The sequence below is a fragment of the Chelonoidis abingdonii genome, chromosome 4 (assembly GCF_003597395.2).
Source record: "Chelonoidis abingdonii isolate Lonesome George chromosome 4, CheloAbing_2.0, whole genome shotgun sequence".
NCBI lineage: Eukaryota > Metazoa > Chordata > Testudines > Testudinidae > Chelonoidis > Chelonoidis abingdonii.
The window spans coordinates 86720020-86745839 of record NC_133772.1 but is presented as its reverse complement, the minus strand read 5'-3'; the positions used below and the strand labels follow the sequence as shown (position 1 = coordinate 86745839).

Sequence of the window (25820 nt, the reverse complement as noted above, 5' to 3'; positions counted from 1 at the left end):
GATTGGCCTATGCCAGTGTATAAACCAGGAAGCCGTCAAAGGGAGCTGTCTGAGCAAAGATGCAGACAACCTGCTTGCTTCCACTTCAGACCTTCCCTTACTGTGAACCTTAGGCTTCATCTCTTGACTTAGCCCCAACTTCACTATCTGCCTCCTCTCTGTAACTGGTGTCTGATCCTAACTTCCTGGTATGTTGACCTGGTTCAGCACTGACTACACTACTTGCCTCTTGACTCCAACGCTGCCCATGGCCTGGACCCAACACTTTGCTCCAGCTTAGCACTCCTTGTAGATTTGTCAGTTTAGGAACATCTTTGTTTCCAGCGGAGTATTAGCCTGTTAAAGCCAATAGATTTAGAGAAATACAGTTCACCCTGCCCGAACTGAAATCACTGAAGTCCTTTCCAACTGCACTTCTCTTTTTTTCTTAAAATTAAGTGGATAATGCTGCCATAGTAGAATATAAGGAGTTACAATAAAACTAGCTATTTAATTACTAGTTTTCTACTAGTAATAAAATCAAAATCCAAACCTGGGCATCTTCAAATGTGTATCTCCCCGGGTCTTGAACGTTTTGACTTGTTCTCTCATAGCTGTGAGAGTCCAGGTTGATAGGGCTTTGTGCACCTGGAGCTAGAAACTCTTGCCAGATTTCCTCCACTCTGGTGGCTACATCCTGCAAAGGTTGTCTTTTGAGATCTTGGACAGCCAACCAAAACCTTTTACAGGAAGTAACAAAACAGGGAAGAAAGAGAAAAGAAAAAACTCAGAAATAACTTTATGGATCAACCTTAGCAGAATCCTGAACCAGTGGGTCCTGGTCCTACACCTAGTGGGGTCAATTGCAGAGTCTCAATTTACATACTTGACTTGGAGAGGTCCAATATGCTCTACACCAATCCACTTAAACATCATGAGGGGCGGAAAAGTAACTCTAGAATGTTTCATATTCAAAATGTGCCACTTCCCTGCATGTCTGACCATATGCATACAAACAGGTTGTCACTCTTATAAGCCCTGCAGAGTCCATACACCTACAGGAGAATGGATAGTCAATATCCAGAGTTTCAGAGGAAGGCCGAAGAAAACAACTTGGTGAGCTTGGGCCATCCCATGACACTGTAAAGAAATAATATTCCTTGCCCAACTCCCTAGCCAGTAGCAGGCCTTTCCTACACACCTGAATTTCTTATATGAATGAGCTGAATTTGCACCATTTTCTCTCTTGTTATGATCAGTATCATAATAATAGATTCGTCTCCTGCTCCTCCTTGTTGTTACAAACTCTCTCACCAGACTGAGGTACTTAATCCATCTGTGAAATCTGTGAGAGACAGCAGTGGGCTGCGCTACTTTGACCTTCTAAAGCCTCCTGCAGCTTGATTGGCTGGCCATTCATGGTCTCCTCCTCTACAGCCCTTGGAATGGGCAAGAAAGAGTACAGGCAACCAGCCAATTGAAATGCAGAACACTGCAAAGATGAACAATTGTGTGGGCCCACAACCAGCATCAACAGTTTATACAGATCATTACAATGAATATTTTTCATTCTCAAGGCAAAATGATACTAGCTCATCGCTTAAGCCATCTTCATTACAACAATAAGATTGCAATCTGGTGTGGTCCTCTCTGGACATTATAATGCAGGACAGATACTATATATTCTGCAGGGTCAAACTATATTTATAAAGCAGGTCTGTTTTAATCTGTAAAAACTTTCTTCTCAGGTTCTGACTGCAGGGGGACAGGGAACAAGGGAAAGTGTGCCAATTCATTGGCTAAGACATGTAGAGTAAACAAGAAGCCCTTAGCAAAAAGGGAATAGGGCAAAGACACATGGTCACACTAAAGGGAGCAAGCCCCCTGGAAAAGGAGCATAGCCCAAGTAGTCTCCTTCCAAACAGCACACATTGGTCAAGCAAGTGCATACAGGGTTGGATTTCCAATTAGGTACAGTAGGGACATGCCTAGGGGCACCTTATCTCTCTAAGGCCAGGTCTACACAACGAGATAAAATCAATTTTAGATACGCAATTTCAGCTACGAGAATAGCTTAGCTGAAATCGAATATCTAAAATCGATTTACTCACCCGTCTTCACCGCGCTGGATCGATCCGCGCGGCTTGCTGTGTCGAATCCGGAAGTCCGGTCGTCTAGCTGGAGTTCCGGAATCGATCTAAGCACGCTCTGGGATCGAGATATCGCGTCCAGACCAGACGCGATATTTCGATCCCTGAGCAATCGATTTTAACGCGCCGATCCAGTGAGGCCTCACACTGTGTGCAATGCAAAAGTCAGCTGTAGGCAGGAGAGGCACTGAAGAGGCTGTGCCTGAAAGCGCATAAGGTGTAAATCCGGCCCTGAGTGCATAATGTAAACCTACGCAGGAAGTAGCACCCACACCAAGGCAGTTGGGAGTGTAGCAACAGAGAGGAGCCAGGGCTGAAATAAATAAATAGAAGGTCTGTTGGGTAACATTCAGCAGACACTGAGCAGGAAGTTATGGGCGTGGATTGCCATGAACAAAGGAAGGGCAGGGACAAGCCAACAACAGCACCAGCTTTCTCCTTCTGTTCTTGTCCTATCTGGCTATCACTGGGCGATGGTACTCAGAGGAGCCTGTCTAGGCATGACTTACTATCCTGAACTAATTCACATGAAATGACTGACTGCTGTTGGTGACTATTTGCGGGGGCTTTTGCAGAACTTTGGTACACACGGGGCCTAATCCTGTAGCCCTGACTTACAATTAGTAATGCTTATCTAGATTATTATATATATATAATTGCTATTTGCTCACACTCCACAGTATGGCAGTATGCTGTCAGTGAAATGCACTGGGACTGCATCAAGGCCATTTAGTCAATGTTCTCTAAGTTGGATTTCAGCAATCAGTTTTATAAAATAGGGAGATATTTTTATTTTGGGTTGGCTGTGGTGTCCTGTGTGGCCTTATTTCCTCTTGCTTCTTTTAAGATGTCCACTTAGTTTGTAAGGGTGTCATGCCTATAGCCTATCTTTTCCCTTTAATGTTAAATGAGACTGCAGAAAGCTGCCCAAAGGGAGTGTATATGGGATATGGAGCTGCAGGAAAGTGGTGTGCTAGGGGTAGGATGGAGCAGTGATGCATCACTTCCTAAGAGAGACTGCAGCACCTGGTGTAACTTAGAGCAGCCTTTAGGCTGCTGAACTGACACCTGGCTGGAGAAGCCACCTTCCTGCACCCTGATCTCTTCAGCTGAGGGTCTGGTCCTATATTTATAAACTTTATACTTCCTTCCCTGTATTGTCTCTCACTAGCCTCCATCTGGAAACTGCTCATTTCTGCATTTTATTTCTGTGGGCAGGAAATGTGCCTTTTTTTACTTGTTTGTGAGGCACCTAGCATGCTCGGGAGCACTTACAAATAAATAAGTAAATGCTTCCTCCAGTGCACCAGCTGGTTGTAATGTGTGGGTAGATTCTAGGATGAGAGTACAGAAAGGAACAGGATTTTGATCCCAGTCTCCTGAATGGTTATGTACAATTTGCAACCCAGGCAAATGTGACATAAAAGTGATTCTCACTGCTGAAGCAGAAAGTAGTTTTCTCTGTGCCCACAGTAAATTCAGAAATAGAGTTTTTGTGCCCTCTGGTGGCCAAGAGAAGATTAGAGAAATGAATGTTGAATGTGAAGGCATTTCAACTTCAGTAAAAGCAGCAAAGAATCCTGTGGCACCTTATAGACTAACAGACGTTTTGGAGCATGAGCTTTTGTGGGTGAATACCCACTTCGTCAGATGCATGCCTTCGTCAGTAAAGTTTCAGATTTTCATTACATCATTTTCAGTAAAGAGTGCAATCATCCCACTAATAAATGTAACTGAAACTCATAGTACAACTCAGACATCAGCATTGCCTTCTGTTCAGCCCTCCTGTAAATTCACCATAGTACGATTGCATTTCGGTGCAAACGCTACGGCCGGTCAAAAATTTCACATATAAACATTTTATTAAATAGAAAATTGGGTTTTCAATTAATTTCTACTCCTCCCCCCATTTTTGATGTTTCATCAGAAAACCAAAAATCTATACTTTCAATTTTTGGTCACAAATTTCCCATTCCATCAACACATAGAAACACTTGCTTTAGTGTGCTGCAGTCAGACTTCGCATTTCTATTCTATTCAGATTTTTATATCATGCTTATCACTGTAGTATCTAAGTGCCATTGTACACAAAGGATGGATGTGCTGTCTACTTAGGTCTGTGGTCAGGGGTACAATTTCCCTTCCTCTTGGATAAGCTTGGTGTCTCCCATGATCCCTTTTAGCTCTTTCCAACTGACACTCTTTGAAGCTGGGAAAAGTCTTCTGACCGGAGGATTGAACATCTCAGCAATCTGCTATACTTCCATGAGCTCCAAAAAAACCAAGAAAATCAAATCAAATTGCAGATCAAAGATGGTGACAGAAAGGTGAAAGAAAAGAGTGAGAGAAAGGCAAGAAAAAGGAGGGACTTTCCTGCTCTAACATAAATAACAGCCAGTAACTAAATAAGTGATAGAGTTCAACCAAACCCAGGAGTGTAGTGGGCTGAATCCTGCAGTTCTTACCTGGGCACTTTGCCACTCAAAGGACCAATTTTGCTCTCCATTACAGAGGAGTGCAGTAGCCCCACTGAAGTCAGTGTAACGAATCTGGATTTACACCAGTGTAGCTGAGAGCCGACTTGGGTCCAATTTGCTCCTTTCCTATCCATCGACACAGCTAAAACTCTCATCCAGGTTCTCATGGCCTTGTGTCTTGATTACTGCAACATCCTTTGTTTTTTTGGCTTGGAAAATGCAGTCTTGCCCCTCCTCATATCCATTCAGAATGCTGCTGCAAAGATCATTTTCCTGGCCTGTCACTTTGACCATGTCACCCCTCTCTTTGCATCCCTCCACTGGCTCCCTCTTTTCTATCACATCAAATATAAGCTCACTATCTTCACTGTCACAGAACTTTACAAGTAATCCCCACCTTACATATCATTTCTCATTCAATATAAAATAGCTGACTCCCACCTCCAATCAGCCTGTGATGTCTGCCTCCATTGCCCACTTATCACATATTCAAACACCTTGTTCTTTTTTCTATGTTGCCCTTCATGCTTGCGAGGATGTCTCTGAAAACATATAGAAAACTAATTTATCTTCTTTTAAATCTCTCCTTAACTGGGCTACGTGGCTTGCTTACATAAAACTGGGCAATGGTTAGACTGCTGGTGTACAGAGATCACTGCCAATCATGCTGACCAGTATCATCGTTTCCTGGTACTCCCCAGCAGTTTTTCTGTATCCATCTGTTGTCTTATACTTAGATTGTGAGTTGTCTGGGGCAGGGATTGTCTTTTTATTCTGTGTTTGTATAGTATCTAGCAGAATGGGGTCCTGGTGCGTGACAGGGTCTCCAAGGAATTATAATACTTATAATAATAATAATGGAATGTAAAAACATTTCAAGGAACTAAATCAGCCAGCCAAGTGCACATTGCAGGAAACCTCTTTGGTTGCACCACTAGTAACTTCTGAGTTTTCCAATATTCACCTGTTTGTATTTGTCTAGTTGGCCACTCAGTAACATATGGGTTTATTCTCCCCTTGATGTGTGCATGTAACTCCTATCAACATTAAAGAGGGTTGCATTTATGCCCCAGTGGAAGAATATGGCCCCATTGTAATCACCTCACACATCTGATATCTGTTGGTTGCAGGGTCTTTAAAGAATGGTTGCAGATGGGAATTTTCTAGCAAGTGTTAATCCTAAAGAAATTACCTACCACTTCTCAGACGTTCATTAGTAAATACAAGTATAAATGTTGCTTGATCATGTCTAGCACTGGCCTTCCCTCTGCCCCGCCACACAATTCCACACCACTGTTGATGCAAGAGCCTTCTACAATCCAACCGGTTTCTATTTTCCCTTGTGAATAGGTCTTCATTTTTCTGTCCTTGTGCTAGTTATTATCTAAGGATTCAGTCAGCACGAGGATCTGCTAATATGGAGCCCTGTGTTTGTGTGGAGTCTCGCTGGAGCCAAGGGTCTGTGTTAGTGGATCCCCATGTAGGGTCAGGGCCTAGCCTGTAAACTGTTGTTTAATTCTGCTGGGTTTTTGGATAGCTTTTGTGAAAGGCCTCCTTCCCTTTGGCATGTACATAGGCCTTACCTCAGGGTTAAAGAGAATACATAGAGGCATGTGGAGTGGCTAGCGGTGACGCAGAAAGGTAACAATTTGATTTCTAATTATGATACCCTCTGGATTCATTGGAGTAGGCTGAGTGCATGCACACCTGCCAGAGGCAAACCTTCTGCCCTTCATTAGTCCAAGCAGGAATGCATTTCACAGAAGGAATTTGAGGAATGCACCATATTTAAATGGCAAAGATCGAATCAGTGTTTCATAATGGCAGATTAATTGCCAGAACAAGAACACAAATGTACAGAAGTGCAATGAAGATGTAGAAGTTCAATAGCCACTTAAAGGGGCTTGGGAAGGTTAAAGACTATTTTAAAATATTGCCTTGCTTGTTTTACAAATAACTTCTTAGATTATTAATAGTACAAAAAATGAAATTTTTTTTTACAGTTTATGCTGTTCATTTACCTTTTAAGTTTCTCATTTGACTCAGTTTCCCTATAGTTTAAAACAATTTTACAGTGAATTTCACTTTTCTCATGCACTAACTCAGTGCTCTAATTCTGCATTGTCCACCCAGTTCATTCATATTTCATTCTTAAAGTTAAAATAATCACACAAATTTAGGGCCAGTGAAAGACACTGGGGTCAGATTCTCAGCTGGTGTGAAGTGGAGTCGCTCCATTGATTTCAATACATTAATTTACACCTGATGAGAACTGGACCCTATTTAATCCTCTTTAGGTCCTCAGAACAGATATTGTGCTGGCAGCAGAAATACAAGCTGCCCAATGTTGCCCTGCCAAAGTGCTCTAACTCTCCTCTAGAGGGACTGCTTCTTAAGGAGAAAGGGTGATTCAATCTCTGTGCTCCCTCAGCTGTTGGCCGCTATACTGAGATTGCCAACAAGAGAAACATTTGATAGCCCCTGTGATGATGTAATTTGGAATGTACATGTCTGTCTATTTTTACTGGACTCTATCGGATCTGCAGCATTCAATACTCATTTCTTGAAGCTTTAGAAACACAAAATTAAGCCATAGAAACATACAGGAATTGGAAGTCATCTTTAATCTTCAAATGAAGCTGTAGTCTCATTGCAACTCTTACCATTACCCTCCTGTGCTAAGGTATTTCACTTCATCTGGTAAATGAGGTCAGCACCCACTTTCTGTAGCACCCGACCGAGGGAATTTCAGCTTTAATTTCCTGACTTTTAGTCTCTAAAAGCCATTTTTACATACCTTATTTTTTGTGGCTTAAATTTCCCATTACACACTGGTGTTAACTATAAAGAAGATACTGTAGGGCACTTTATGGTGATTTTGCATATTCAAAGACTGCATGACTTGGCTCTGTATTAGATATATTACACAGAACATAAAAAATTCTTTAAATTAGTTTTTGGACTGCACCCCTCCCATGGACTGTGTTTCCATCATGTATACCATTGGGGAGCTCTTTAATGAGATTACAAGTTGTTGACAATTGTATAGTTTGACTCTTGTTAAAGAATAGGTTTTGTTTCTGCTATTCTTTATGAAAATTATTGACTGATAGTGCACTGTGGGGAGTTTGTCACATCACATTTCATGTTATATGAATTAATCTATTTAAATTAAGGAAAGTTTAGAAATTTGTTCTGCTAAAATCACACTAAACTATGATGTCCCTTTTCAGCCCGTCCATTCCTCTGACTGCAGATATGTATAAGGTGGGTATAAACATGGACTCTCCCCTTTCTAACTGCTCTAGTTTTCTCTTCCCTGCTGCATTCATTTGGTGATGCCACAATTCCAGATGTGGCAAACCAAAGTCAGTTTAACTTCAGGTGCTCGCTGTAGGCACAAAGCATGATGAATTTGATCCTGAACTTCATCAGAAATGATGACAAATCAGGACACAATATCACTGCCTTACACCACTATGCAACCTTAATTTGACCCCCTTTTCTGGATGCATTATGATATTCTCTAATTACATCATCACATACTACTTCTTCCGTAGAACCTCTGCACTACTTATTGTATATGAACCCATATGTATGGTTCTGATTCATCACAATGTTCAACCTTTGCAAGCTGCAGGTTTATTATTGACACACTGACAGACCTGTGGCAAAGGTGACTTTGGTCATGATTATCTACATCTTTTCTTAAACGCACCACTCGTATAAACTTATGTAAAATTTACAGTGCATATGCTGTGGGCCAAATCCTATAACTCTCATTCAGTCTGTACTCCTGTGACTTCAATGAGCAGTTTTGCCTGAGTAAGGATTTCAGGATTTGGCCCAGTACATGGGTGTGAACCTGTGCATACAGCTCAAGTGGAGGGGTTTTACCTGAGGTTTTCTGAACTGAATTCAGACTCCAGAAAACGAAGGAACAGATCTCGCCCCACTGGATCCTTCAGCACCTCATCTATAGAGAAGCCCCATCTTTTCACACGTTGTTGGCTGGGCTCTTTGCTGTCAAGGTGAGGGAGAGGAAAGGTAAGAGTGAATGCATGTCCATCTGTGGGTCCAGAAAGGCTGAATGGCAATTGACTCTATTCAACATCAAAGGGAAAAAGGATGACAAACCAAAGGGTGAAGCTTCTCTTGTAACTCACACAAATGGAGGCCATCATGCACCATATGAAAAGAAGAACTGAAGACTAAGGCACCCACCCCTCTGAAAATCCGGCTTTTTTAAGGGGTCTTAAGTTGCACATCCAAAAATGGAAGCACACAAAATCACTAGTCACCTTTGAAAATCCTGTCCTAAATATTTCCTTAATATTATTGTTCAACGGCAGTAATTTCTATAGTTACATCAGGGATATGGTATATTTGTAAATGGGAAGAGGTGGTGTCTGCTGTTGCAAATTAGAAGACAGGTTTCCAGGAGAACAGCAATGCATTAAAATGTGGCCCACACTATGAAAACGTTTGAGGAGTCTCTGATTAAGGTTGACATGATATTAGGTACCAAATAAGACACATCCATTAAAATACAGCATGGTTGCTCAGACTAGTAGTACTAAAATCTCAATCTCCTTAAGACAAGTGCAATTGCTAGTGAGCGACATGCTTTTCTGTTTCACAGATTACAGATGAGGCCTGGTCATGAAAAATTCCTAAAATCAGAGACTCTAATAGACAATAGGTCCCTGCTAAAAGGACAAAGGGGGCCAGAATGCAGGAGTTTCAATTAGTATGCCTGCTTTTAATTTTCTTTTGGTGTAAAGATTAAACAAAGATAAAATAAATGTCATTGGGGGGATGGAGTCTTCTAAAGTCTTGACATTGTATTTGGGCATGGAGTGAACCAGGATTTGATATGACCTCCACTTGACAGCCCAAGCTGTATCCAAAACTGAATTACTTTACAGTTGCATTTCCTGAAGTGTGGGGTTACAGGAAGGACTAGCTGCAGGGTCACAGTAGCTGTATAAATTAAGATGGGTAGGCCTTTGCCAACACATGGTGGGTTTGAAATGGGGTGTGAATATTTTCTTTTTCCTGAAAAAGGGGTGGCTGGGAGCCTGAGTTTTCAAAATTATTCAAACAAGTTGCAACTAGATGCAGAAGCAGCGAATGCTCTTAGAGTAGAGCATAAAATGGACCTATCAAGTTATTGTTCTCCCATCTCCCAGCAGTATTGTCTTCTCATTTTCATCACCAGAAGAATCATCTCCATTAACCTGACCTGAGACCCTACAGGCGGCGAGGCATTTCTTTACACTCATATTCAGCCCTGACATCAGGTTTAAATCATAATTCTCAGGAACACAAAAGGCTTTCAGGAGACACCATGCTGACAACTTGGGGAGATACAGTAATAATATAGCTTCAGATATCAGGGTACCAGCACTCTGTTAATATCAGAAGGGAATTTTGCTGCAGTTATGGCTGTTTAGTCCATACAAAACTTTTAAAGACATTAAAATTGCATCAGGGTCTTGCAGGGGAAGCAATAACCAAAAGTGAAATAGATTAAAAATAAGTCCAGGGTATCACAAAATAAAAGATAAGGGAAACAGGGATTAAGAAATGGATCACAGATTCCAGAGTGCGATGGAGTGAAAGTAGGCAGGTACCTTTCACAACTGAGGGAAACAAAAATCCATTTGCTCTGTCCTTGGATTTCCTTTAGGACAGGATTTGAGAAATGGCTGCTAAGTCTGGTACTCTCCACAGGCAACCATGTGCCTGGAGATGATGATTCAGCATCGACTGGCCCTCCAGAGGCAGTCCCAGTATTTTGATTTTGAGTTTTTTTACCTCCGAGTTTGAAAGAGCAGATTGTCCCTTAGGTTTCTATCTCATAGTCAGGTATGAGAACTGAAGCAAATTTGTAGCTCCCCTTTGAAATATTTGACTATTTTAATATCACACCCAGGTCACATTTGGTCCTAAGTAGGAATGCCAACTAAACATTCACACAGTAAGAGCAAAGGATTTGGAGAAGTGGACACTGCCTAATCACCATGGTGCCTGAACTGAGGTCTAGCAATGTGACCGATGGGTGTATGTGAATGAGCTGGGGAGCCAGGACTCAAGTATGCTGAGGCTGCACTCAGAGCTGCTCTTTCAACTGCTAGACACGTGCTCAGGCATGATGATTCTAATCCCAAGTGCTACTGTCATTGTGATCCGAGTAAATAAGGACACTGAGTTTAAACTTTATTCTGCTTTATATCTTGTGTAGTCATTCAGACCTGTGCAAAGTGGGTACACAACATGACCATTCTGGTTTTGCAAAACTGCACACCCATTTTTCAAGGGTGTAAATAAAATAACCACACAAGGTCTTGACAGTGGAGAATCACCACTACATTCTTTCCTTTACCTTTTCGGGCATTTATTATATGCCATAGAAGAGCAAAACAAACAAGAAAGGCCCATTTAATATAACTTATGAAAACTAAAAAATAGCATGAGCCCTTCTTTCTTGCAAGCAGGTGTCACTTCTGAGCGTACCCGCGTATACAATCTACTGTCCATATGGGGAGCGCAATACAAATAAAATGAAAGGATTGCTTTAAGGTTATTAATAGTTTCAATGGAATTTCAATTTCTTACCTCATTTCTATGTCCCATAAAGTAGCGTCATCACTTATCCAGGGATTGGAAGGTTCAGCAGGAGTTATAAATGGATCATATTCAATGTACTGGTCTGAGTAAGTTATTAAACTAGGACGGGGGAAAAAAAAGAAAAGAACAGCTGTGGCCTACATGTTTACATGTGGATTGGCAAACTACAATTCTTCAACAATTTTCTTTCTAGTTTTACATATTGGTCAAATTTTCCAGCAAGTACCTTAATGCTTTGCCCCATGACACCTCTTACACATGGAAAGTGATCTCCAGAAAACTTCACAAAGCTACTGCATTATCCTCCTTAAAACTCATGTCTGCTATGGTGCGTATAGAAAAACCCAATGATGGTTAGGCAGCTGGTGTGCTACGGCCAGGGCCTTTCACAGTGATCACGTCATTACTGTTTGCGCCCAAGTCAGTTGTATCCCCTTGTTGTCTCGTCTTGTACCTAGGCCTCAATCCTGCAAAGACTTCTGCACATGATTAACGTTATGTTCATTGTGTACACACGGTGGGCGGGGGAATAGACTTTTTCAGGATCAGAGCTTGACTGTAAGCTCTTCACGGCATGAGCTACCTTTTAGCCATGTTTGTGCAGCGTCTAGCACAATGGAGATGCAACCTTTAGATGCTACTGCAATACAATCAATAATAGTTGTATCTTTTAATAATCTAAGTTTCAAAAAATAAAAAAAATTGTGTACATGTTGGTAAAGCTCCATAAATTAATCTGCAAGGCGCTCATGCTGTGCTCTTGAGCAGGGAAGTTTTTGAGCTGTGTTTATACTAGAGCTGAGTAAATAATTCACAATAAGTTATTCAGCTAATTATATTCCTTTTTCTTCTCATAGAATATCCACCAGCAGATTGCAATTCCCCCAAGTATTACCTGAAATGATGTGATTAATACTTTGTTGAGTATTTTGTTTTTATTGCAAACATTTTATATATATGCCATGTTGCTTACTTGTGACTGGTTAGATAAGGCACATATTATAGTTTCTATTCCTTGATTGAATGAGTGTGAAAGTACTTGCCGGGTAAATAACTGGGGGTGCGGATTTAAAAAGTGGCTTCCACAAATACTTGCAGAAACAACTTGGGGATTCCTCTTGTGGGAACATGTTTGTGAGTAGAACTTGATCAATCAAATATTTGCAATGGGAGAGGAGGGGAAATCCACAACATGAAGATGAGCATAGCTAAAGGAAATTCATTTAGCCCAGACACTGAATAGTCATGGACATTTTTTTATTTTTTTCCTTTGTGTCACAGAAGCCAGGAAGTTGCTCTGACCTACCTTATTCACCACCCCTCCTCTTTTTTGGTCCTAACTGTTGTCAGAAGGTATTAAAATCACACACTTTTGTAAATGTAGCAGGTTCCAATAGACCCTCAGGGCATCCAGTCCCATGATGTCTTATTTCATTTCATTAATTACATTTCACGATTGTTGAGGGTTAGGGGTTGGAGGAGGGAATGGCATCCAATTTCAGAGAGCAGCAACAATCCCAGAGATGGAAATGCGAGAGGAGGTCAAAAAATCAATCAGATGCACTCTGCTGTGAAAGTTAAATGGCTCCTAATAAAATAATGAGAATGCATTGCAGGCACCACAAGTCGTAGCAAAAAATAAAGTTAAAATTAAATAAAACAAGATGGGCTAAATGCCTTTTGCCGATTCAGCCTATCAACAGCAACTGGATCATTGCTTGTCTAGATGGAAGTTATAGGCCCAGGCAATCCTAAGGGAAAGAAATATAAACTAGAGCTTTTGGCCTTTCAAGTGATGTAATATAATTCTGGTAGAAGATGTAGTGGTTATGCTTCACTGAGGCATGCAAGAATGGTGTTAGGCATTTCTTACATGCACATTCATGGGGATACTATTAATGCAGGGGATTCACAACACCCTTGGCATGGTTGACACCCATCTTGAAAGTTACAAGATACTTCTCCATGGTTTTGTTGCAAGTCACAGGAAATGAGTTGCCATTCATTTGAAGAGGCCAAGATTTACTTCAGGAGTCACTACAATGGAATGGTGCTACAGGACGGTGTTGTATTAATAGATAATCATGCAATGTCAGAATGTGAACAAGAAAAGCTCAAACATTGTGGAAAGGGGTGGGTGGAATTTGAGACAGTAACTTCACTCAAGGTACCCAAATCCTAAAGCCAGCAGTGGTGCGCACAGGGGCGGCTCTATGTATATTGCTGCCCCAAGCACGGCAGTCAGGTGGCTTTCAGCAGTATGCCTGAGGAAGGTCCACCAGTCCCATGCCTTCGGCGTACCCAATGCCGAATGCCGCCTAAACCGTGGGACCAGTGGACCTCCCGCAGGCATGCCACCGAAGGCAGCCTGACTGCCTCCTTCACGGCAACTGGCAGGCCGCCCCCTGCAGCTTGCCACCCCAGGCACATGCTCGGTGTGCTGGTTCCTGAGCCGCCCCTGGGTGTGCAGGTCAAATGGAGAAAAAATGTGGAGGAAGGAAAGAGAACTCTTGTCACTGAGTATTTCTGGCACATACAGCAACAGAGCAATGTTTGCTCCTTCAGGAATTGCTGTGGTGGCTGGATCAACGCAGAATCATGGAAACCTAGGGCCAGAAGGGACCTAGAGAGGTCATCTAGTGCTTCCCTCTGGACTGAGGCAGGATCATGTATGCCTAGATCATCTCTGACAAGTATTTGTCTAATCTGTTCTTAAAAACCTCCTATGATGGCAATTCCATAACTTTCCTTGGTAACCTACTCCACTATTTAATTATCCTTGCAGTGAGAGTTTTTCCCAACTTCTAACGTATATCCACCTTGCTGCAGATTAAGCCAGTTACTTCTTGTCCTACCATCAGTGCACATAACATGCACTTTCTTTAACCTTCCCACAGAGGTCAGGGTTTTCTAATCCTTTTATCACTTTTGTTGCTTTCCTCCAGACTCTCTCCATTTTGTGAACATCATTCTTGAAGTGTGGTGCCCAAAACTGAACATAGTACTTCAGCCGAAGCCTCACTACTGCCAAGGAGAGCAGAACAATTACCTCCTGTGTCTTACATACAACACTCCTGTTAATACACCCCAGAATGGTATTTGCCATTTTTGCAACTGCATGACATTGACTCACATTCAATTTATGATTCACTATTACCCTCTGTGGCCCAGGGACCTCTTGCTGACAACTGGCAGAGGTCATAATGGAGGCACAAGGGTTATAGGAATCCCCTGGGTCTGGCATTTACATTCTAGTTGACCAAAGAGTGTCATTTGGGGTCTGTAATAAAAGCCTGTGTCACTCTGGTCATCAATATCATTATGAAATGTAGGTACTGATACTATGTAAGAGTTATGTACTATATACTGAAAATTATGTTCTTAAGGTATGAAGCTGCGGGGTTGGTCACCAGGAAAGGTGAAAAGCAGGTTTTCCTCTATCTGTTTATGTTTACATGTACACGAAATATTGTCTGTTTAACACTGGGCAACCTAGTATTCTAAGTCAAATGCTAATGAAGAGCTGGTAGGGACTTCAGAAGGAAACTATCATGAAGAGGTAAACAGTGCGGGGGGGGGGGTGGGGAAAGGGCTATCTTGCAAAGACGACACTTTGGCATCCTTCACTGAGGAAGTAAATAAGTAAATGGACAGTGAGTTCACTTCATAAAAAGGGGATCTTTCAGCCAGACTTGACTGAAATCACTGGAGAGAACCTTGGATCAGATAAGCTTTGTTAGACAGGTGGACAACCTGGTAGTTAAATTTAGTCTCTAGAAAGTGTGTTATGATTTACTCACTATCAATCATTTGAATCTCTGTTCCCTGACAAAGCTTATTCTTGTTTTCACTATAAATATATCTAAGTGCCATGTGTTTAGCAGAGCTGTGTTCCAAGGGATAAGTAATAAGCTGTGGTCCACTGTTCCTTTGGGAACAGCAAATCTGACAGTTCTCTGAGTGTTCAGTGGATAAGGGGCTGATGCTACAGGGGATGGTCGGAGGACTCAGGTATTAGTGTGCCTACCACTAATCCGCACAGAGAAAGTGAGGCTAGCGGAGGCCTGGAAGGTAGTGCTTGTGCTGAGTCACAGCAGGTGTAGAGATTTCCTCACGCTCAGGTTAGATCACAGTGAGGTATCTCATAACCCTGGGTACCATTCCACCCCCAGATCTTTTCCCCAGTTCCAATGACTAGCCACTTATTCCCAATTTTTTTTATTTGTGCACTTTATTTTTCTTTCCTAAGTATAGTACTTTGCACTTATCTTCATTGAATTTCATCTTAGTGGTTTCAGACTAATTCTCCAATTTGTCAAGGTTATTCTGAATTCAAATCTTGTCCTCCAAAGTGCTTGCAACCCCTCACAGTTTGGTGTCATTTGCAAATTTTATAAGCAAAACACTCCACCCCATTATGCAAGTCACTAATACAAATAATGAATAGTACCAGACTCTGGACAGACCACTGAAGGTCCCCACTAGATATATTCTCCCAGTTTTAGAGTGAGCCATTGATAATGGGCTTAGCATGGTTTTTCAACCAGTTTTGCATCCATTTTATAGTAGTTTCTTCTAGACCAAATTTCACTAATTTACGTATGAGAATGTCACATGGGACTATGTCAAAAGCAGTACTAAAATCAAGATATAATCACATCTACTTCTTCTCCCATCCACTAGGCAAATAACCCTGTCAAAGAAGGAAGGTAGGTTGGTTTGGCATGATTTATTTGTTGGCAAATCCATATTGGCTAGTACTTACTCTATTATCCTCAAGGTGCTTACAAACTGATCGTTTAATAATTTGTTCCAGAATCTTTCCAGGTATCAAAGTTAGACTGACTGGTCTGTAACTCCCCAAGTCCTCTTCCCCCTGCTTTTAAAGATAGGTGCTATGTCTGCCCTGCCCCAGTTCTTTGGGATATCATCCATCGTCAGAGATAATCATTATGGTTTCCAAAATTGCTTTAGCTAGTTTCTTAAGATCCCCAGGGTGTATTTCATCAGGCCCTGCTGACTTGAATAATTTAACTTATCTAAACATTCTTTAACCTGTTCTTTCATTAATCTGGCTTCTGTTCCTTGCCCCTTTTTGTCACCATTAATTGTGGTAAGCATTTGGTCACAATTTGTGTATGCAGAAGAATTTGAAAACCAGGGCTGGCTCCAGGGGTTTTGCCGCCCCAAGCAACCAAAAAAAAAAGAAAAAAGCCACAATCGCGATCTATGGCAATTCAGCGAGAGGTCCTTCGTTCCGAGCAGGAGTGAGGGACCCTCCGCAAGCCGAATAGCTGGACCTGCCGCCCCTCTCTGGACTGCCTGCCCCAAGCACCTGCTTACTAAGCTGATGCCTGGAGCCGACCCTGCTGAAAACTACCCTTTTCTCATGGGTGGTAGGATTCCAACCTGCTTTTCATTTGTTTTTTTTTTTAGCATGAAAATGGGAAAGGAATTGGCATTGCCATCCCAGGTTTCTGCCGTATGGATGCATTCCCTTAGACAACCTTCCTGGACACAAGGGTACCACCCTAAAGTATTTAGAGAAGGATACTACAGCTGCCATCCTGGAAATGAAAGCATGTTCCAAAGACACCACAAGTTCCAGCATGCAATGCTCCATCTTGATGTGAGAGGCCTTCTTCTCAGATCAAGAAGAAATATACAGGTTGGGACCACATCTGTCTTTAAGATTCAGATGCCTACAGATTATACCTTTGAACCATCTTCAATCCCTTCCTCCATAGACAAACAAGGCCATTCCAATCTGGCTTTAAGTATTCATTCATCATAATGTTTATGCTGGGCCAGGCAATCACAATTTATGTCATGTTCATGATACACCTGTCCTTTTACTGTCTGGTAATGGAGACTTCTTAACAACTAACCCTTTTCATCTGAGATAGCCCCAGGTAAACCACAGCCACTGTATTAACACACAACTATACAGATAGTTGGGAATTATTCAGTGAATTTTTTTCCCTCACCTTCCTCTCTTAAGTTATGTGCCCCAGCCCCCTAATCATTTTTCTTGCCCTCTGCTGGACTCTCTCCAATTTGTCCACATCCTTTCTGTAGCGGGGCCCCCAAAAATGGACGCAATACTTCAGATGTGGCCTCACTAGTACCAAATAGAAGGGAATAATCACTTCCCTCAATCGCTGGCAATGCTCCTACTAATGCAGCCCAAGATGACATTAGCCTTCTTGGCAACAAGGGCATACTGTTGACTCATATCCAGCTTCTCGTCCACTGTAACCCCCAGGTCCTTTTCTGCAGAACTGCCACTTAGCCAGCCAGTCCCCAGCCTGTAGCAGTGCATGGGATTCTTCTGTCCTAAGTATAGGACTCTGCACTTGTCCTTGTTGAACCTCATCAGATTTCTTTTGGCTCAATCCTCCAATTTGTCTAGGTCACTCTGGACCCTATCCCTACCCTCCAGTGTATCTACCTCTCCCTCTAGCATAGCATCTTCCACAAACTTGCTGAAGGTGCAATCCATCCCATCATCCAGATCATTAATGAAGTTGTTGAAGAAAACCAGCCCCAGGACTAAACCCTGGGGCACTCCACTTGATACCGGCTGCCAACTAGACATTGAGCCATTGTTCTAGTCGGCTTTCTATCCACTTTATAGTTCATTCATCCAATCCATACTTCTTTAAGTTGCTGGCAAAAATACCGCGGGATATTGTATCAAAAGTGTTGCTAAAGTCAAGGTACACCATGTCCACCACTTTCCCCATATCCAAAGAGCCAGTTATCTCATCATAGAAGGCAACCAGGTTGGTCAGGCATGACCTGTGCTTGGTGAATCCATGTTGATTGTTTCTGATCACCATCCTCTCCTCCAAGTGCTTCAAAATGGATTACTTGAGGACTGCTCCATGATTTTTCAGGAACTGAGGTGAGGCAGACTGGTCTGTAGGCTGGCAGGCTCATATAAGAAGGGCTGTAGTGCAGAGCTTGAGGGGAGATGACCAGTCTCCTAGCAGCAAGAAGGACCCCCAGCACCTGGGACAGAGCAGTGCTGCAAGCAGGGGCCAGGGGAACTAGAGAGAGCTCCTGGCTGGCTGTTAGGGCCTGCAGGCTGAGGTAAGGGCAGAAGAGGGTTCTGAAGCTGTATGAGAAGCAGCCCTGGGATAATGAACTGCAGTTGCCACCGAGAGTGTGGCTGGACAGAGATTGCAGGTCCTGCAGAAGGGGGGAATACAGAGTGTGGCACAGCTGGCGGGCAGTGTCACTGAAGAGGATGATGTCCTGGGAGTGGTGAGAGTCCTGGAACAAAAATGATGGTGGTAGGGCACCACTAGAGGAGGGCGCCCTGGTGAGCAGACCTAATTCCCATGACAGCTGACAGAAGGCATCACAGTGGTGAGTGAACCTCGTCACAGTCCCAGTTTGGGATAGGAAAATTTGTCAAAATCTCAAAAAAATTTGTAGGACAGTAAAAGCATATCCTGCCTCACTCTATCCAGCACCTGATATGGAATCTGTTTATACATCAGACGCTAACTTCTTAGTGGTTCTGAGCATCTGTAACACATTGGGAGGCAGTTCAGCCTAGTGGTTAGAGCACTGAACTCAGTAGACATGGATACTATTCCCAGCTCTGCCACTGGCCTGCTGGGTGACCTTGGGCAACTCACTTCACCTTCAGGAGCCCCAGTTTCCCCATCTGTCAATGGGGATATTGATACTGACCTCCTTTGTAGAGCACTTTGAGATCTGATGCAAAGAACTAGGTAAGAGCTAGGTGTTAGTAGTAGTAATGACTTCAAAAGAAATTGCTGCTGCTCAGCCGGCACTGGATCCTGGATGGTGCTGATTGGCCTTAATTTCCACTGGCTTCAATTAGAGTTGAGGATGCTCAACATCTTGCAGGAGTGCTCAGCATCATGCAGGACTGAACCACCAGTGATGAGCTCATTTCATGATTTAGCTGCAGATGAGAAACACAGCTACACAGGAGATTCAGGGTATGTCTACACTGCAATTAGACACCCTGACTGGTCTGTGTCAGCTGGCTCAGACTAAGGGGCTGTTTAATTGTGATACAGATGTTTGGACATGGGCTGGAGCTCAGGCTCTAGGACTCTGCGATGTGGGTATTTCCTGTGGGAGTTAGATCACAAGGCACAAGCAGGTTGAGTGGCTGGACTGTATTATGTCTTGCTAACACTGCAACTTGTTTCCCTTCCCCCCCCGCACCTCCACCTTGGAGTTCTCTTGTGAGTGTCCTGAAATCCCTTTATACTGAACTGAAAAAATGCTAGTTGGTGTTGCACAGGGTGCTGCTGTCATTATTCAGCTGTCTAATGAAGAGCACTGGAAGAAAGTCTCCGTTGTGCTGTGGCATGCTAAACTGCCACACTGTCAGCTGAATTAATCTCTTAAAGTGTGGACTTACTCTGACAGTGACTGTAATAATGGCACCTTCTTACTCAACAGAACTGGTCCCTGTGTGTTCAGCATTTTACATGCTGACTCGAGACACAACATTCCTTGTTTCAGATAATTGTTCACATCAGCTCATTCCTTCTCATTTGCCCTCTCCTCTGTCCACCCATGCAACTAATCACCCCATTTATTATCTTCCCCTCCTCTGGTCTTTGCACCTCATTTAGTGTAGTTCCCCATGTTTGGGATTCTCTTCCTGGCCCATTCACTATGCCTCTAAACCCCAGAACAAATTTCAAGATTTGACTGTAAAAGGAACGTGTAACCCTATAATAACTTACCAAAGTAACCTCTGGGTTTTATTGCTGGAACTCTGGTCCTTCCCCCTGCCTGCCAATGTTTGCTACAGTAGAACCTCAGAGTTCTGAACACCAGAGTTACAAACTGACTGGTCAACAACACAACTCCTTTGGAACTGGAAGGATGCAATCAGGAAGCAGCAGAGATTGAAAAAAACATTTAAAAAAATAAAAATAGCAAATACTGTACAGTGCTGTGTTAAATGTAAACTAATAAAAAAAGGGAAAGCAGCATTTTTCTTCTGCATACTAAAGTTTCAAAGCTGTATTAAGTGAATGTTCAGTTGTTAACTTTTGAAAGATCCACCATAATGTTTTGTTTAGAATTACAGTCTCCATTCCTGAGGTGTTTGTAACTCTGAGGTTCTACTGTATCTGTTTTCCTTATGTCTTACAGTTACCTATGGTAAATAGTACAACACCTACTGACTTCAGAGGGAGCAGGATAGATCTCAGTCTGTACACTTAAGGACAAGTACAATGACCTTTACTTCCTGAAGGTCTTCGTGCCTTAAACATTGTTGATAAGAACACTCTGGCTTGGCCTGACTGGATTGCATACGCCAAATCAGTAGGACAAGAATATTTTTGAAACAAAAGTTTCTTTTTTGGTTTGAAAAAACTTTTTATTTTGAAACTTTAGTTAAATTAGTTTAGTTTCGTTAGTTTAGTTAAAGAAGGTTTTTGTTCCTGTTTTTTAATTGTTGAAATAGAAACAGAACATTTTGAAATTATTGAAACACAACATTTTTTTCCAGATTATGCGTTTGTAAACAAATTTGAGATTTTGACTTGTTGTCCCAATTTGGGATGGGAAAACGTCTTGAAATCTCTAAAATTCTCATGGGACAGGAAACTATTTCCTGTCTAGCTCCAGTTGTAATAACTATTTACTTTTGAAAATCTTGGCATTAATAAATACTCCTATTAATAATGACAGTTCAGCTCTACTTGAGGAACATGTATGCTCACTGTTAATAAATTAATGAGTTCTACTGATTTTATCCTTCAGAATTAATACAATTCCTGCAAAACTATAAAAAAAGATAAATTTGTTTGTCTACAAATTACCTGTCTGGAGATTTTTACTGCCTCATGATATCAACATCCTTATGGTAAAATCTATGCAAATGACCTTTACTATAAAGCACAAAATTCAGCTGCTAACTGCCAATGGGAAGAATGGATTCAAAAAGCCTAGAGTGTAAATATGGATGTGATCGTTTTCAATACAGCAAAATTTCATTACATTTACGCAAGGTCCTATGAAACATTTGAACATTTTCTTTTTAATTAGTGTAGGGGACTGCAAAAGACTGTGTCACGGCATAGCTAGGGTATTTCCGCTTTCTCGGCGGCCTTGTAAAAAGCCCCTGCTTGCTAAGTGGCCGGTCATTGTAGGACACGGTATGCCAGTTATAACTTGCTTTTAACTGGTTGAAACCAGTTTGTATGGCCTTAGGCCAAAGGGTGAACATAGCCTGTGGGAAGTCCCTTCTTGCATACGTATGAGTTGCTTTGTATTGTGTATATATAGCTGTATGCTCCCAGTCCCGCCTTTGGACTCCGACCCAGGCCGAGCTGAGCTTTGGTGCTGGGTTCCCCGCCTCCGTAACAGCAACGCCCGAAGTCCCCGTTGCGGGTGTGTTACTTTACCTTCATTAAAGCCAATAACTCAGGGTGTATGTAAACCTCGTTCTTACAAAGCACTCTATATAAGCCCGTAGCCTCCCATAAATGTTACAATTAGTTACATTGCCATTTAACTGGTTAGTTTTGATGATCCAACAGGGGATTTACTTTCAAGCATGTGCATTCTTAATTTGCTTAATTCAGTATAAATATGTTGAAGGCAGGAGCTGATTCTGTGAAGCACAGCACTTTGCAAGGTAATGTCTTTGAAATTTTTTTAAACATGGCAAATTCCCAATATTTCTCAATTATTGAATTATTTTTCTATAAAGGCCCACCCTTCATATGGTACTGCAAAAAATATAATCATCATTCTTCTGATGCTTTAGATTAAAGTACAGTTCTGCTCTGCAAAACAACTTTACATTGCATTATGGGGATCCCTATTTGTATCAAAACTTCAATTGCAAATGTTCTCAGTTAACAAGTAACTAAGTTGCTGTTCTCTAACTGCCAGCCCTGCAGACTCACACTGGGATGATCAATTCAAGAAGTTTCTTTTCTGGCTCATGTTTCATCACCAGCAATAAAGATTCCACAGGAGAAATTGTACCATTATTTGCATCTGTGTGACTCTAATGCCTTAAAACAGTGCCTCTCAACCTTTCCAAACTCCTGTACCCCTTTCAGGAGTCTGGTTTGTCTTGCATACCCCCAAGTTTCACCTCACTTAAGCTACTTGCTTACAAAATCAGACATAAAAATACAAAAGGGTCACAGAACGCTATTATTGAAAAATTGCTTACGGTCTCATTTTTACCATATAATAATAAAATAAATTGACTGGAGTATAAATATTTTATTTACATTTCAGTGTACAGTATATAACAAGTCATTGTTGGTATGAAATTGTAGTTTGTACTGGCTCCACTAGTGCTTTTAATGTAGCCTGTTGTAAAACTAGGCAAATATCTAGATGAGCTGATGCATCCCTGGGAAGACCTCTGCGTAACCCAGGGGTACATGGATCCCTGGTTGAGAACCATTGTCTTAAAATAATGCTTGGTTTGCATAGGTGCAACCCTAGTGTCTTCACTGAGGTTGAAAAGCTGTAAGTGTGGCCAGAATCTGGCCCTACAATTGAAATTGCATTAACATTTTTATAGGTGATGCATGATTCAGAAGAGAATCCAGCTCATTCTCCTAGAGCTGCTCTGGCTAACAGGAGTAAAGAGCAGTAAAAAACAAATTATTTTTCATACAAAATGAACTAGGAAATTTTGTAACTGAAATAGAACTGCTTTCATCCTTTGTACAGAGCCTTGCACCATAACTTTATGGAAAAATGTCAGATTTGATCATCTGAGATGACAAATAGAAATACTAAATCAACAAGAGCATATTATAATAATGTAAATCAAGAAACTCACCTTTCAGCAACTTTGGACATTTTTAAACAGTGTCTGTCTATCTGTACATTCAGAAAGGTTATCTGAGGAAAGAGATGACGATTAAAAGAGATTAACAACCCAGCAGATCTAGAGCCAGGGGTGCTGGAGAGGCCAGGGGGGCAATTCTCCCTCCTCCCCCCCCACTTTTTAACATGAGCATAGTCGGGTAGGTGCGGAGAGGTGGTGGCAGGGGCTGCGCTTCACAGCGGGGGAGCTCATAAGGTGATCAGCTCCCTGCCCACAAAGGGCAGTCCCTGCTAGCAATGTTAACCTCTTCCCAGTAGGGTGGGTGAGGTGGGCCTTAGCCCTACCTTGCCACAGGGCCCAGCCCCTTGCTCCTCCTGCTTCCCCCACAAGTTGGAGCCGGGCTGTGGTAAGAGCCCTCCAGAGAGCCCAGGACACTGTTGGGAGCCCCAGACCCACCACCTGCCCAGGGTGGCTGTTCTCAGGCATCCTGGCCAGGGGCAAGGCCTTGAGGGAAGAGAGGGAGCAGCAGAGGTACGGCCACAGTTGTGGCACCAGTGCCCCCTCCACTTCTACACAGGTTCCGATGCTCCTTTCTAGAGCATCCACTGATTGTGCCACAATGCAGTCTTGGTTTTGCATTTCAAGTGACACATCAGCTTGCAAGGAATAACCATGTGTTCTCTCCCAGGTGTCAAAGAACACAACAGTGAGACAGGTTTACTTGTGCTGGAACAGGGACATGTAAGTTGCCCCTCCCTGCCTGCATTCTCTGGGTTGGCTGTGCGCTGCAGGGATTCTGATCATAACTGCATTACCCCTTAATATTCAGCTCTTGCTACACATTGGTGGTACAGTGCCTGCCTTTCCCTGGGGGGTTTTACTACAGAAAATAGCTTTTATTCCTACTGGAAGTTCCTTGGAAGCCCTGCTTATGGAAGCAGCACTGAATGAGCAGAGCCTCCAGCTGCTTTGGATAATCCTCCTCCCTTATCAATACCGCCCGCTTTTTGAGTATCCCTGGTCACTTGAAGGAGAGGCAAAACTATGGCTAGAGACAGTACAACACACACAAAATTCTTTATAAATTTGGTTTAGTTTTTGGCTGCGGGTTGCTTGCAAACCCATCCTGATTTTTGTTGAATGCATTCATTCTTTGCAAGTATTTGCCAAATATTCTGGAACATAATTTTCAGACCGTGGGTCATTCACGAACTGTTTGTGTTGCCTATTTGCTATTCATGGCATGTTGTTGGTCACCAAAGTCACATGGCATTGCATGTGCTCCCTGATTGGATGACTGGAACATTTTTAAAGGTATAATTACTTAAAATAAACCTGCACAGAAAAATTTGTAACATTTTATGGGAAATGCTGTCTGTGGGCATATAAGGTGAGTGGAATTTTGGGACTGTTAATTTGAAAGAAGAATATGGCATGTAGCATTCATCTCAATGTATCTGCATGTCCCCTTTCATATTTAGCTTTTGATACATTCTACTTCATTCAAAGCATGCCAACATCACCTTACATTTCTATTGTTTTGCACCAGGAAACAAGCATTTTTCTGGCTTTATTGATATTTCAATATAAATATGAACATCTTTTTGAAAATAATGTACTCAGTTCTTGGAGGAGTTGTTCTAAGATGGTCTACTTACTTTTTTTCGGAAGTCCTCTTTTGTAGTTTTTCGTATGGGCTGGGAGGGCATATGTACAGGGCTTTGGGATTGAGAATCTTCTGTAACCCCATATACCGACTGAAACAAATAATACAAAAAATTACAGAGCTTTATTGTTGCACACAAAGAAAATCTGTGCATGAAAACAGTCAATTAAGGAGCCAGCAACTATCTACTATTACCTTTTCAAAGATCAATAACTCTTAAATCTGGAACAAAATTAATACATGAGGTTGTACATACAAATACCTGAGTGGTGAATAGCTGCAGCTGTGTTAATTGAAAACTGTGATTTCTTTCTGACGAGCCCAACTGAGAACAAATACAAATCTCGGCCTGATCATCAGAGGTACATGAGAGGGTTTGTCTTCTGATTCCCTACCTTAGGGTATGGCTACACTTGCAGCTGTACAGTGCTGCCGCTGGAGCGCTCCTGCGGCAGCGCTTTGAAGTGCGAGTGTGGTTGTGGCGTCAGCGCTGGGAGAGAGCTCTCTCAGCGCTGCAGGTACTCCACCTCCTCGTGGGGATTAGCTTACAGCACTGGGAGCCGCGCTCCCAGCCCTGGGGCAGTGTTTACACTGGTGCTTTGCAGCGCTGTAACTTGCTGCACTCAGGGGTGTGTTTTTTCACACCCCTGAGTGAGAAAGTTGCAGCGCTGTAAAGCGCCAGTGTAGCCAAGGCCTAAGTATGTTAATTGTAGAAGTTTCACTTTTGCATTTTATGAAACTCATATTTTTGATGAAGGCTTCCTCTCTGTGAATATGCATCTTTTGACATTTACTTCAAAATTTCTCACTATCTGTTTGCTTATTATAAGTTACCTAATTTTCAGTCAAGCACTCTTATCTAGATATAAAATAACTGTTTTTTTGCTCTACTCTACAAGTCTATTGCATTTCCACAACAAATAGAGATATTTATATTTGAGAAGTGATACTTTGGTTATTATGCATTTTTCAGGGCACACAGGCTTCAGGGAGACTGCCTTGTGCATGACGTTATGTATGTGTGTTTAAGTTTGTAGGGATCAGTAACTAAGATGGAGGGCAGGAAAGGACAGGGGTGGAAATTCAATTCTAACTCAATTGTCTCC

General features: G+C 42.1%; 1 protein-coding gene across 1 annotated transcript in view; it reads right to left on the bottom strand.

Annotated features, from left to right (window-relative positions):
- The window catches only part of RGS6 (regulator of G protein signaling 6), a 500599-nt gene that overhangs the window by 63727 nt on the left and 411052 nt on the right, over positions 1 to 25820 (bottom strand). The window contains 5 exon segments of the mRNA XM_032768378.2: positions 533 to 719; positions 8504 to 8629; positions 11228 to 11338; positions 23061 to 23122; positions 24707 to 24805. Coding sequence (XP_032624269.1) covers positions 533 to 719; positions 8504 to 8629; positions 11228 to 11338; positions 23061 to 23122; positions 24707 to 24805 — 585 coding nt within the window.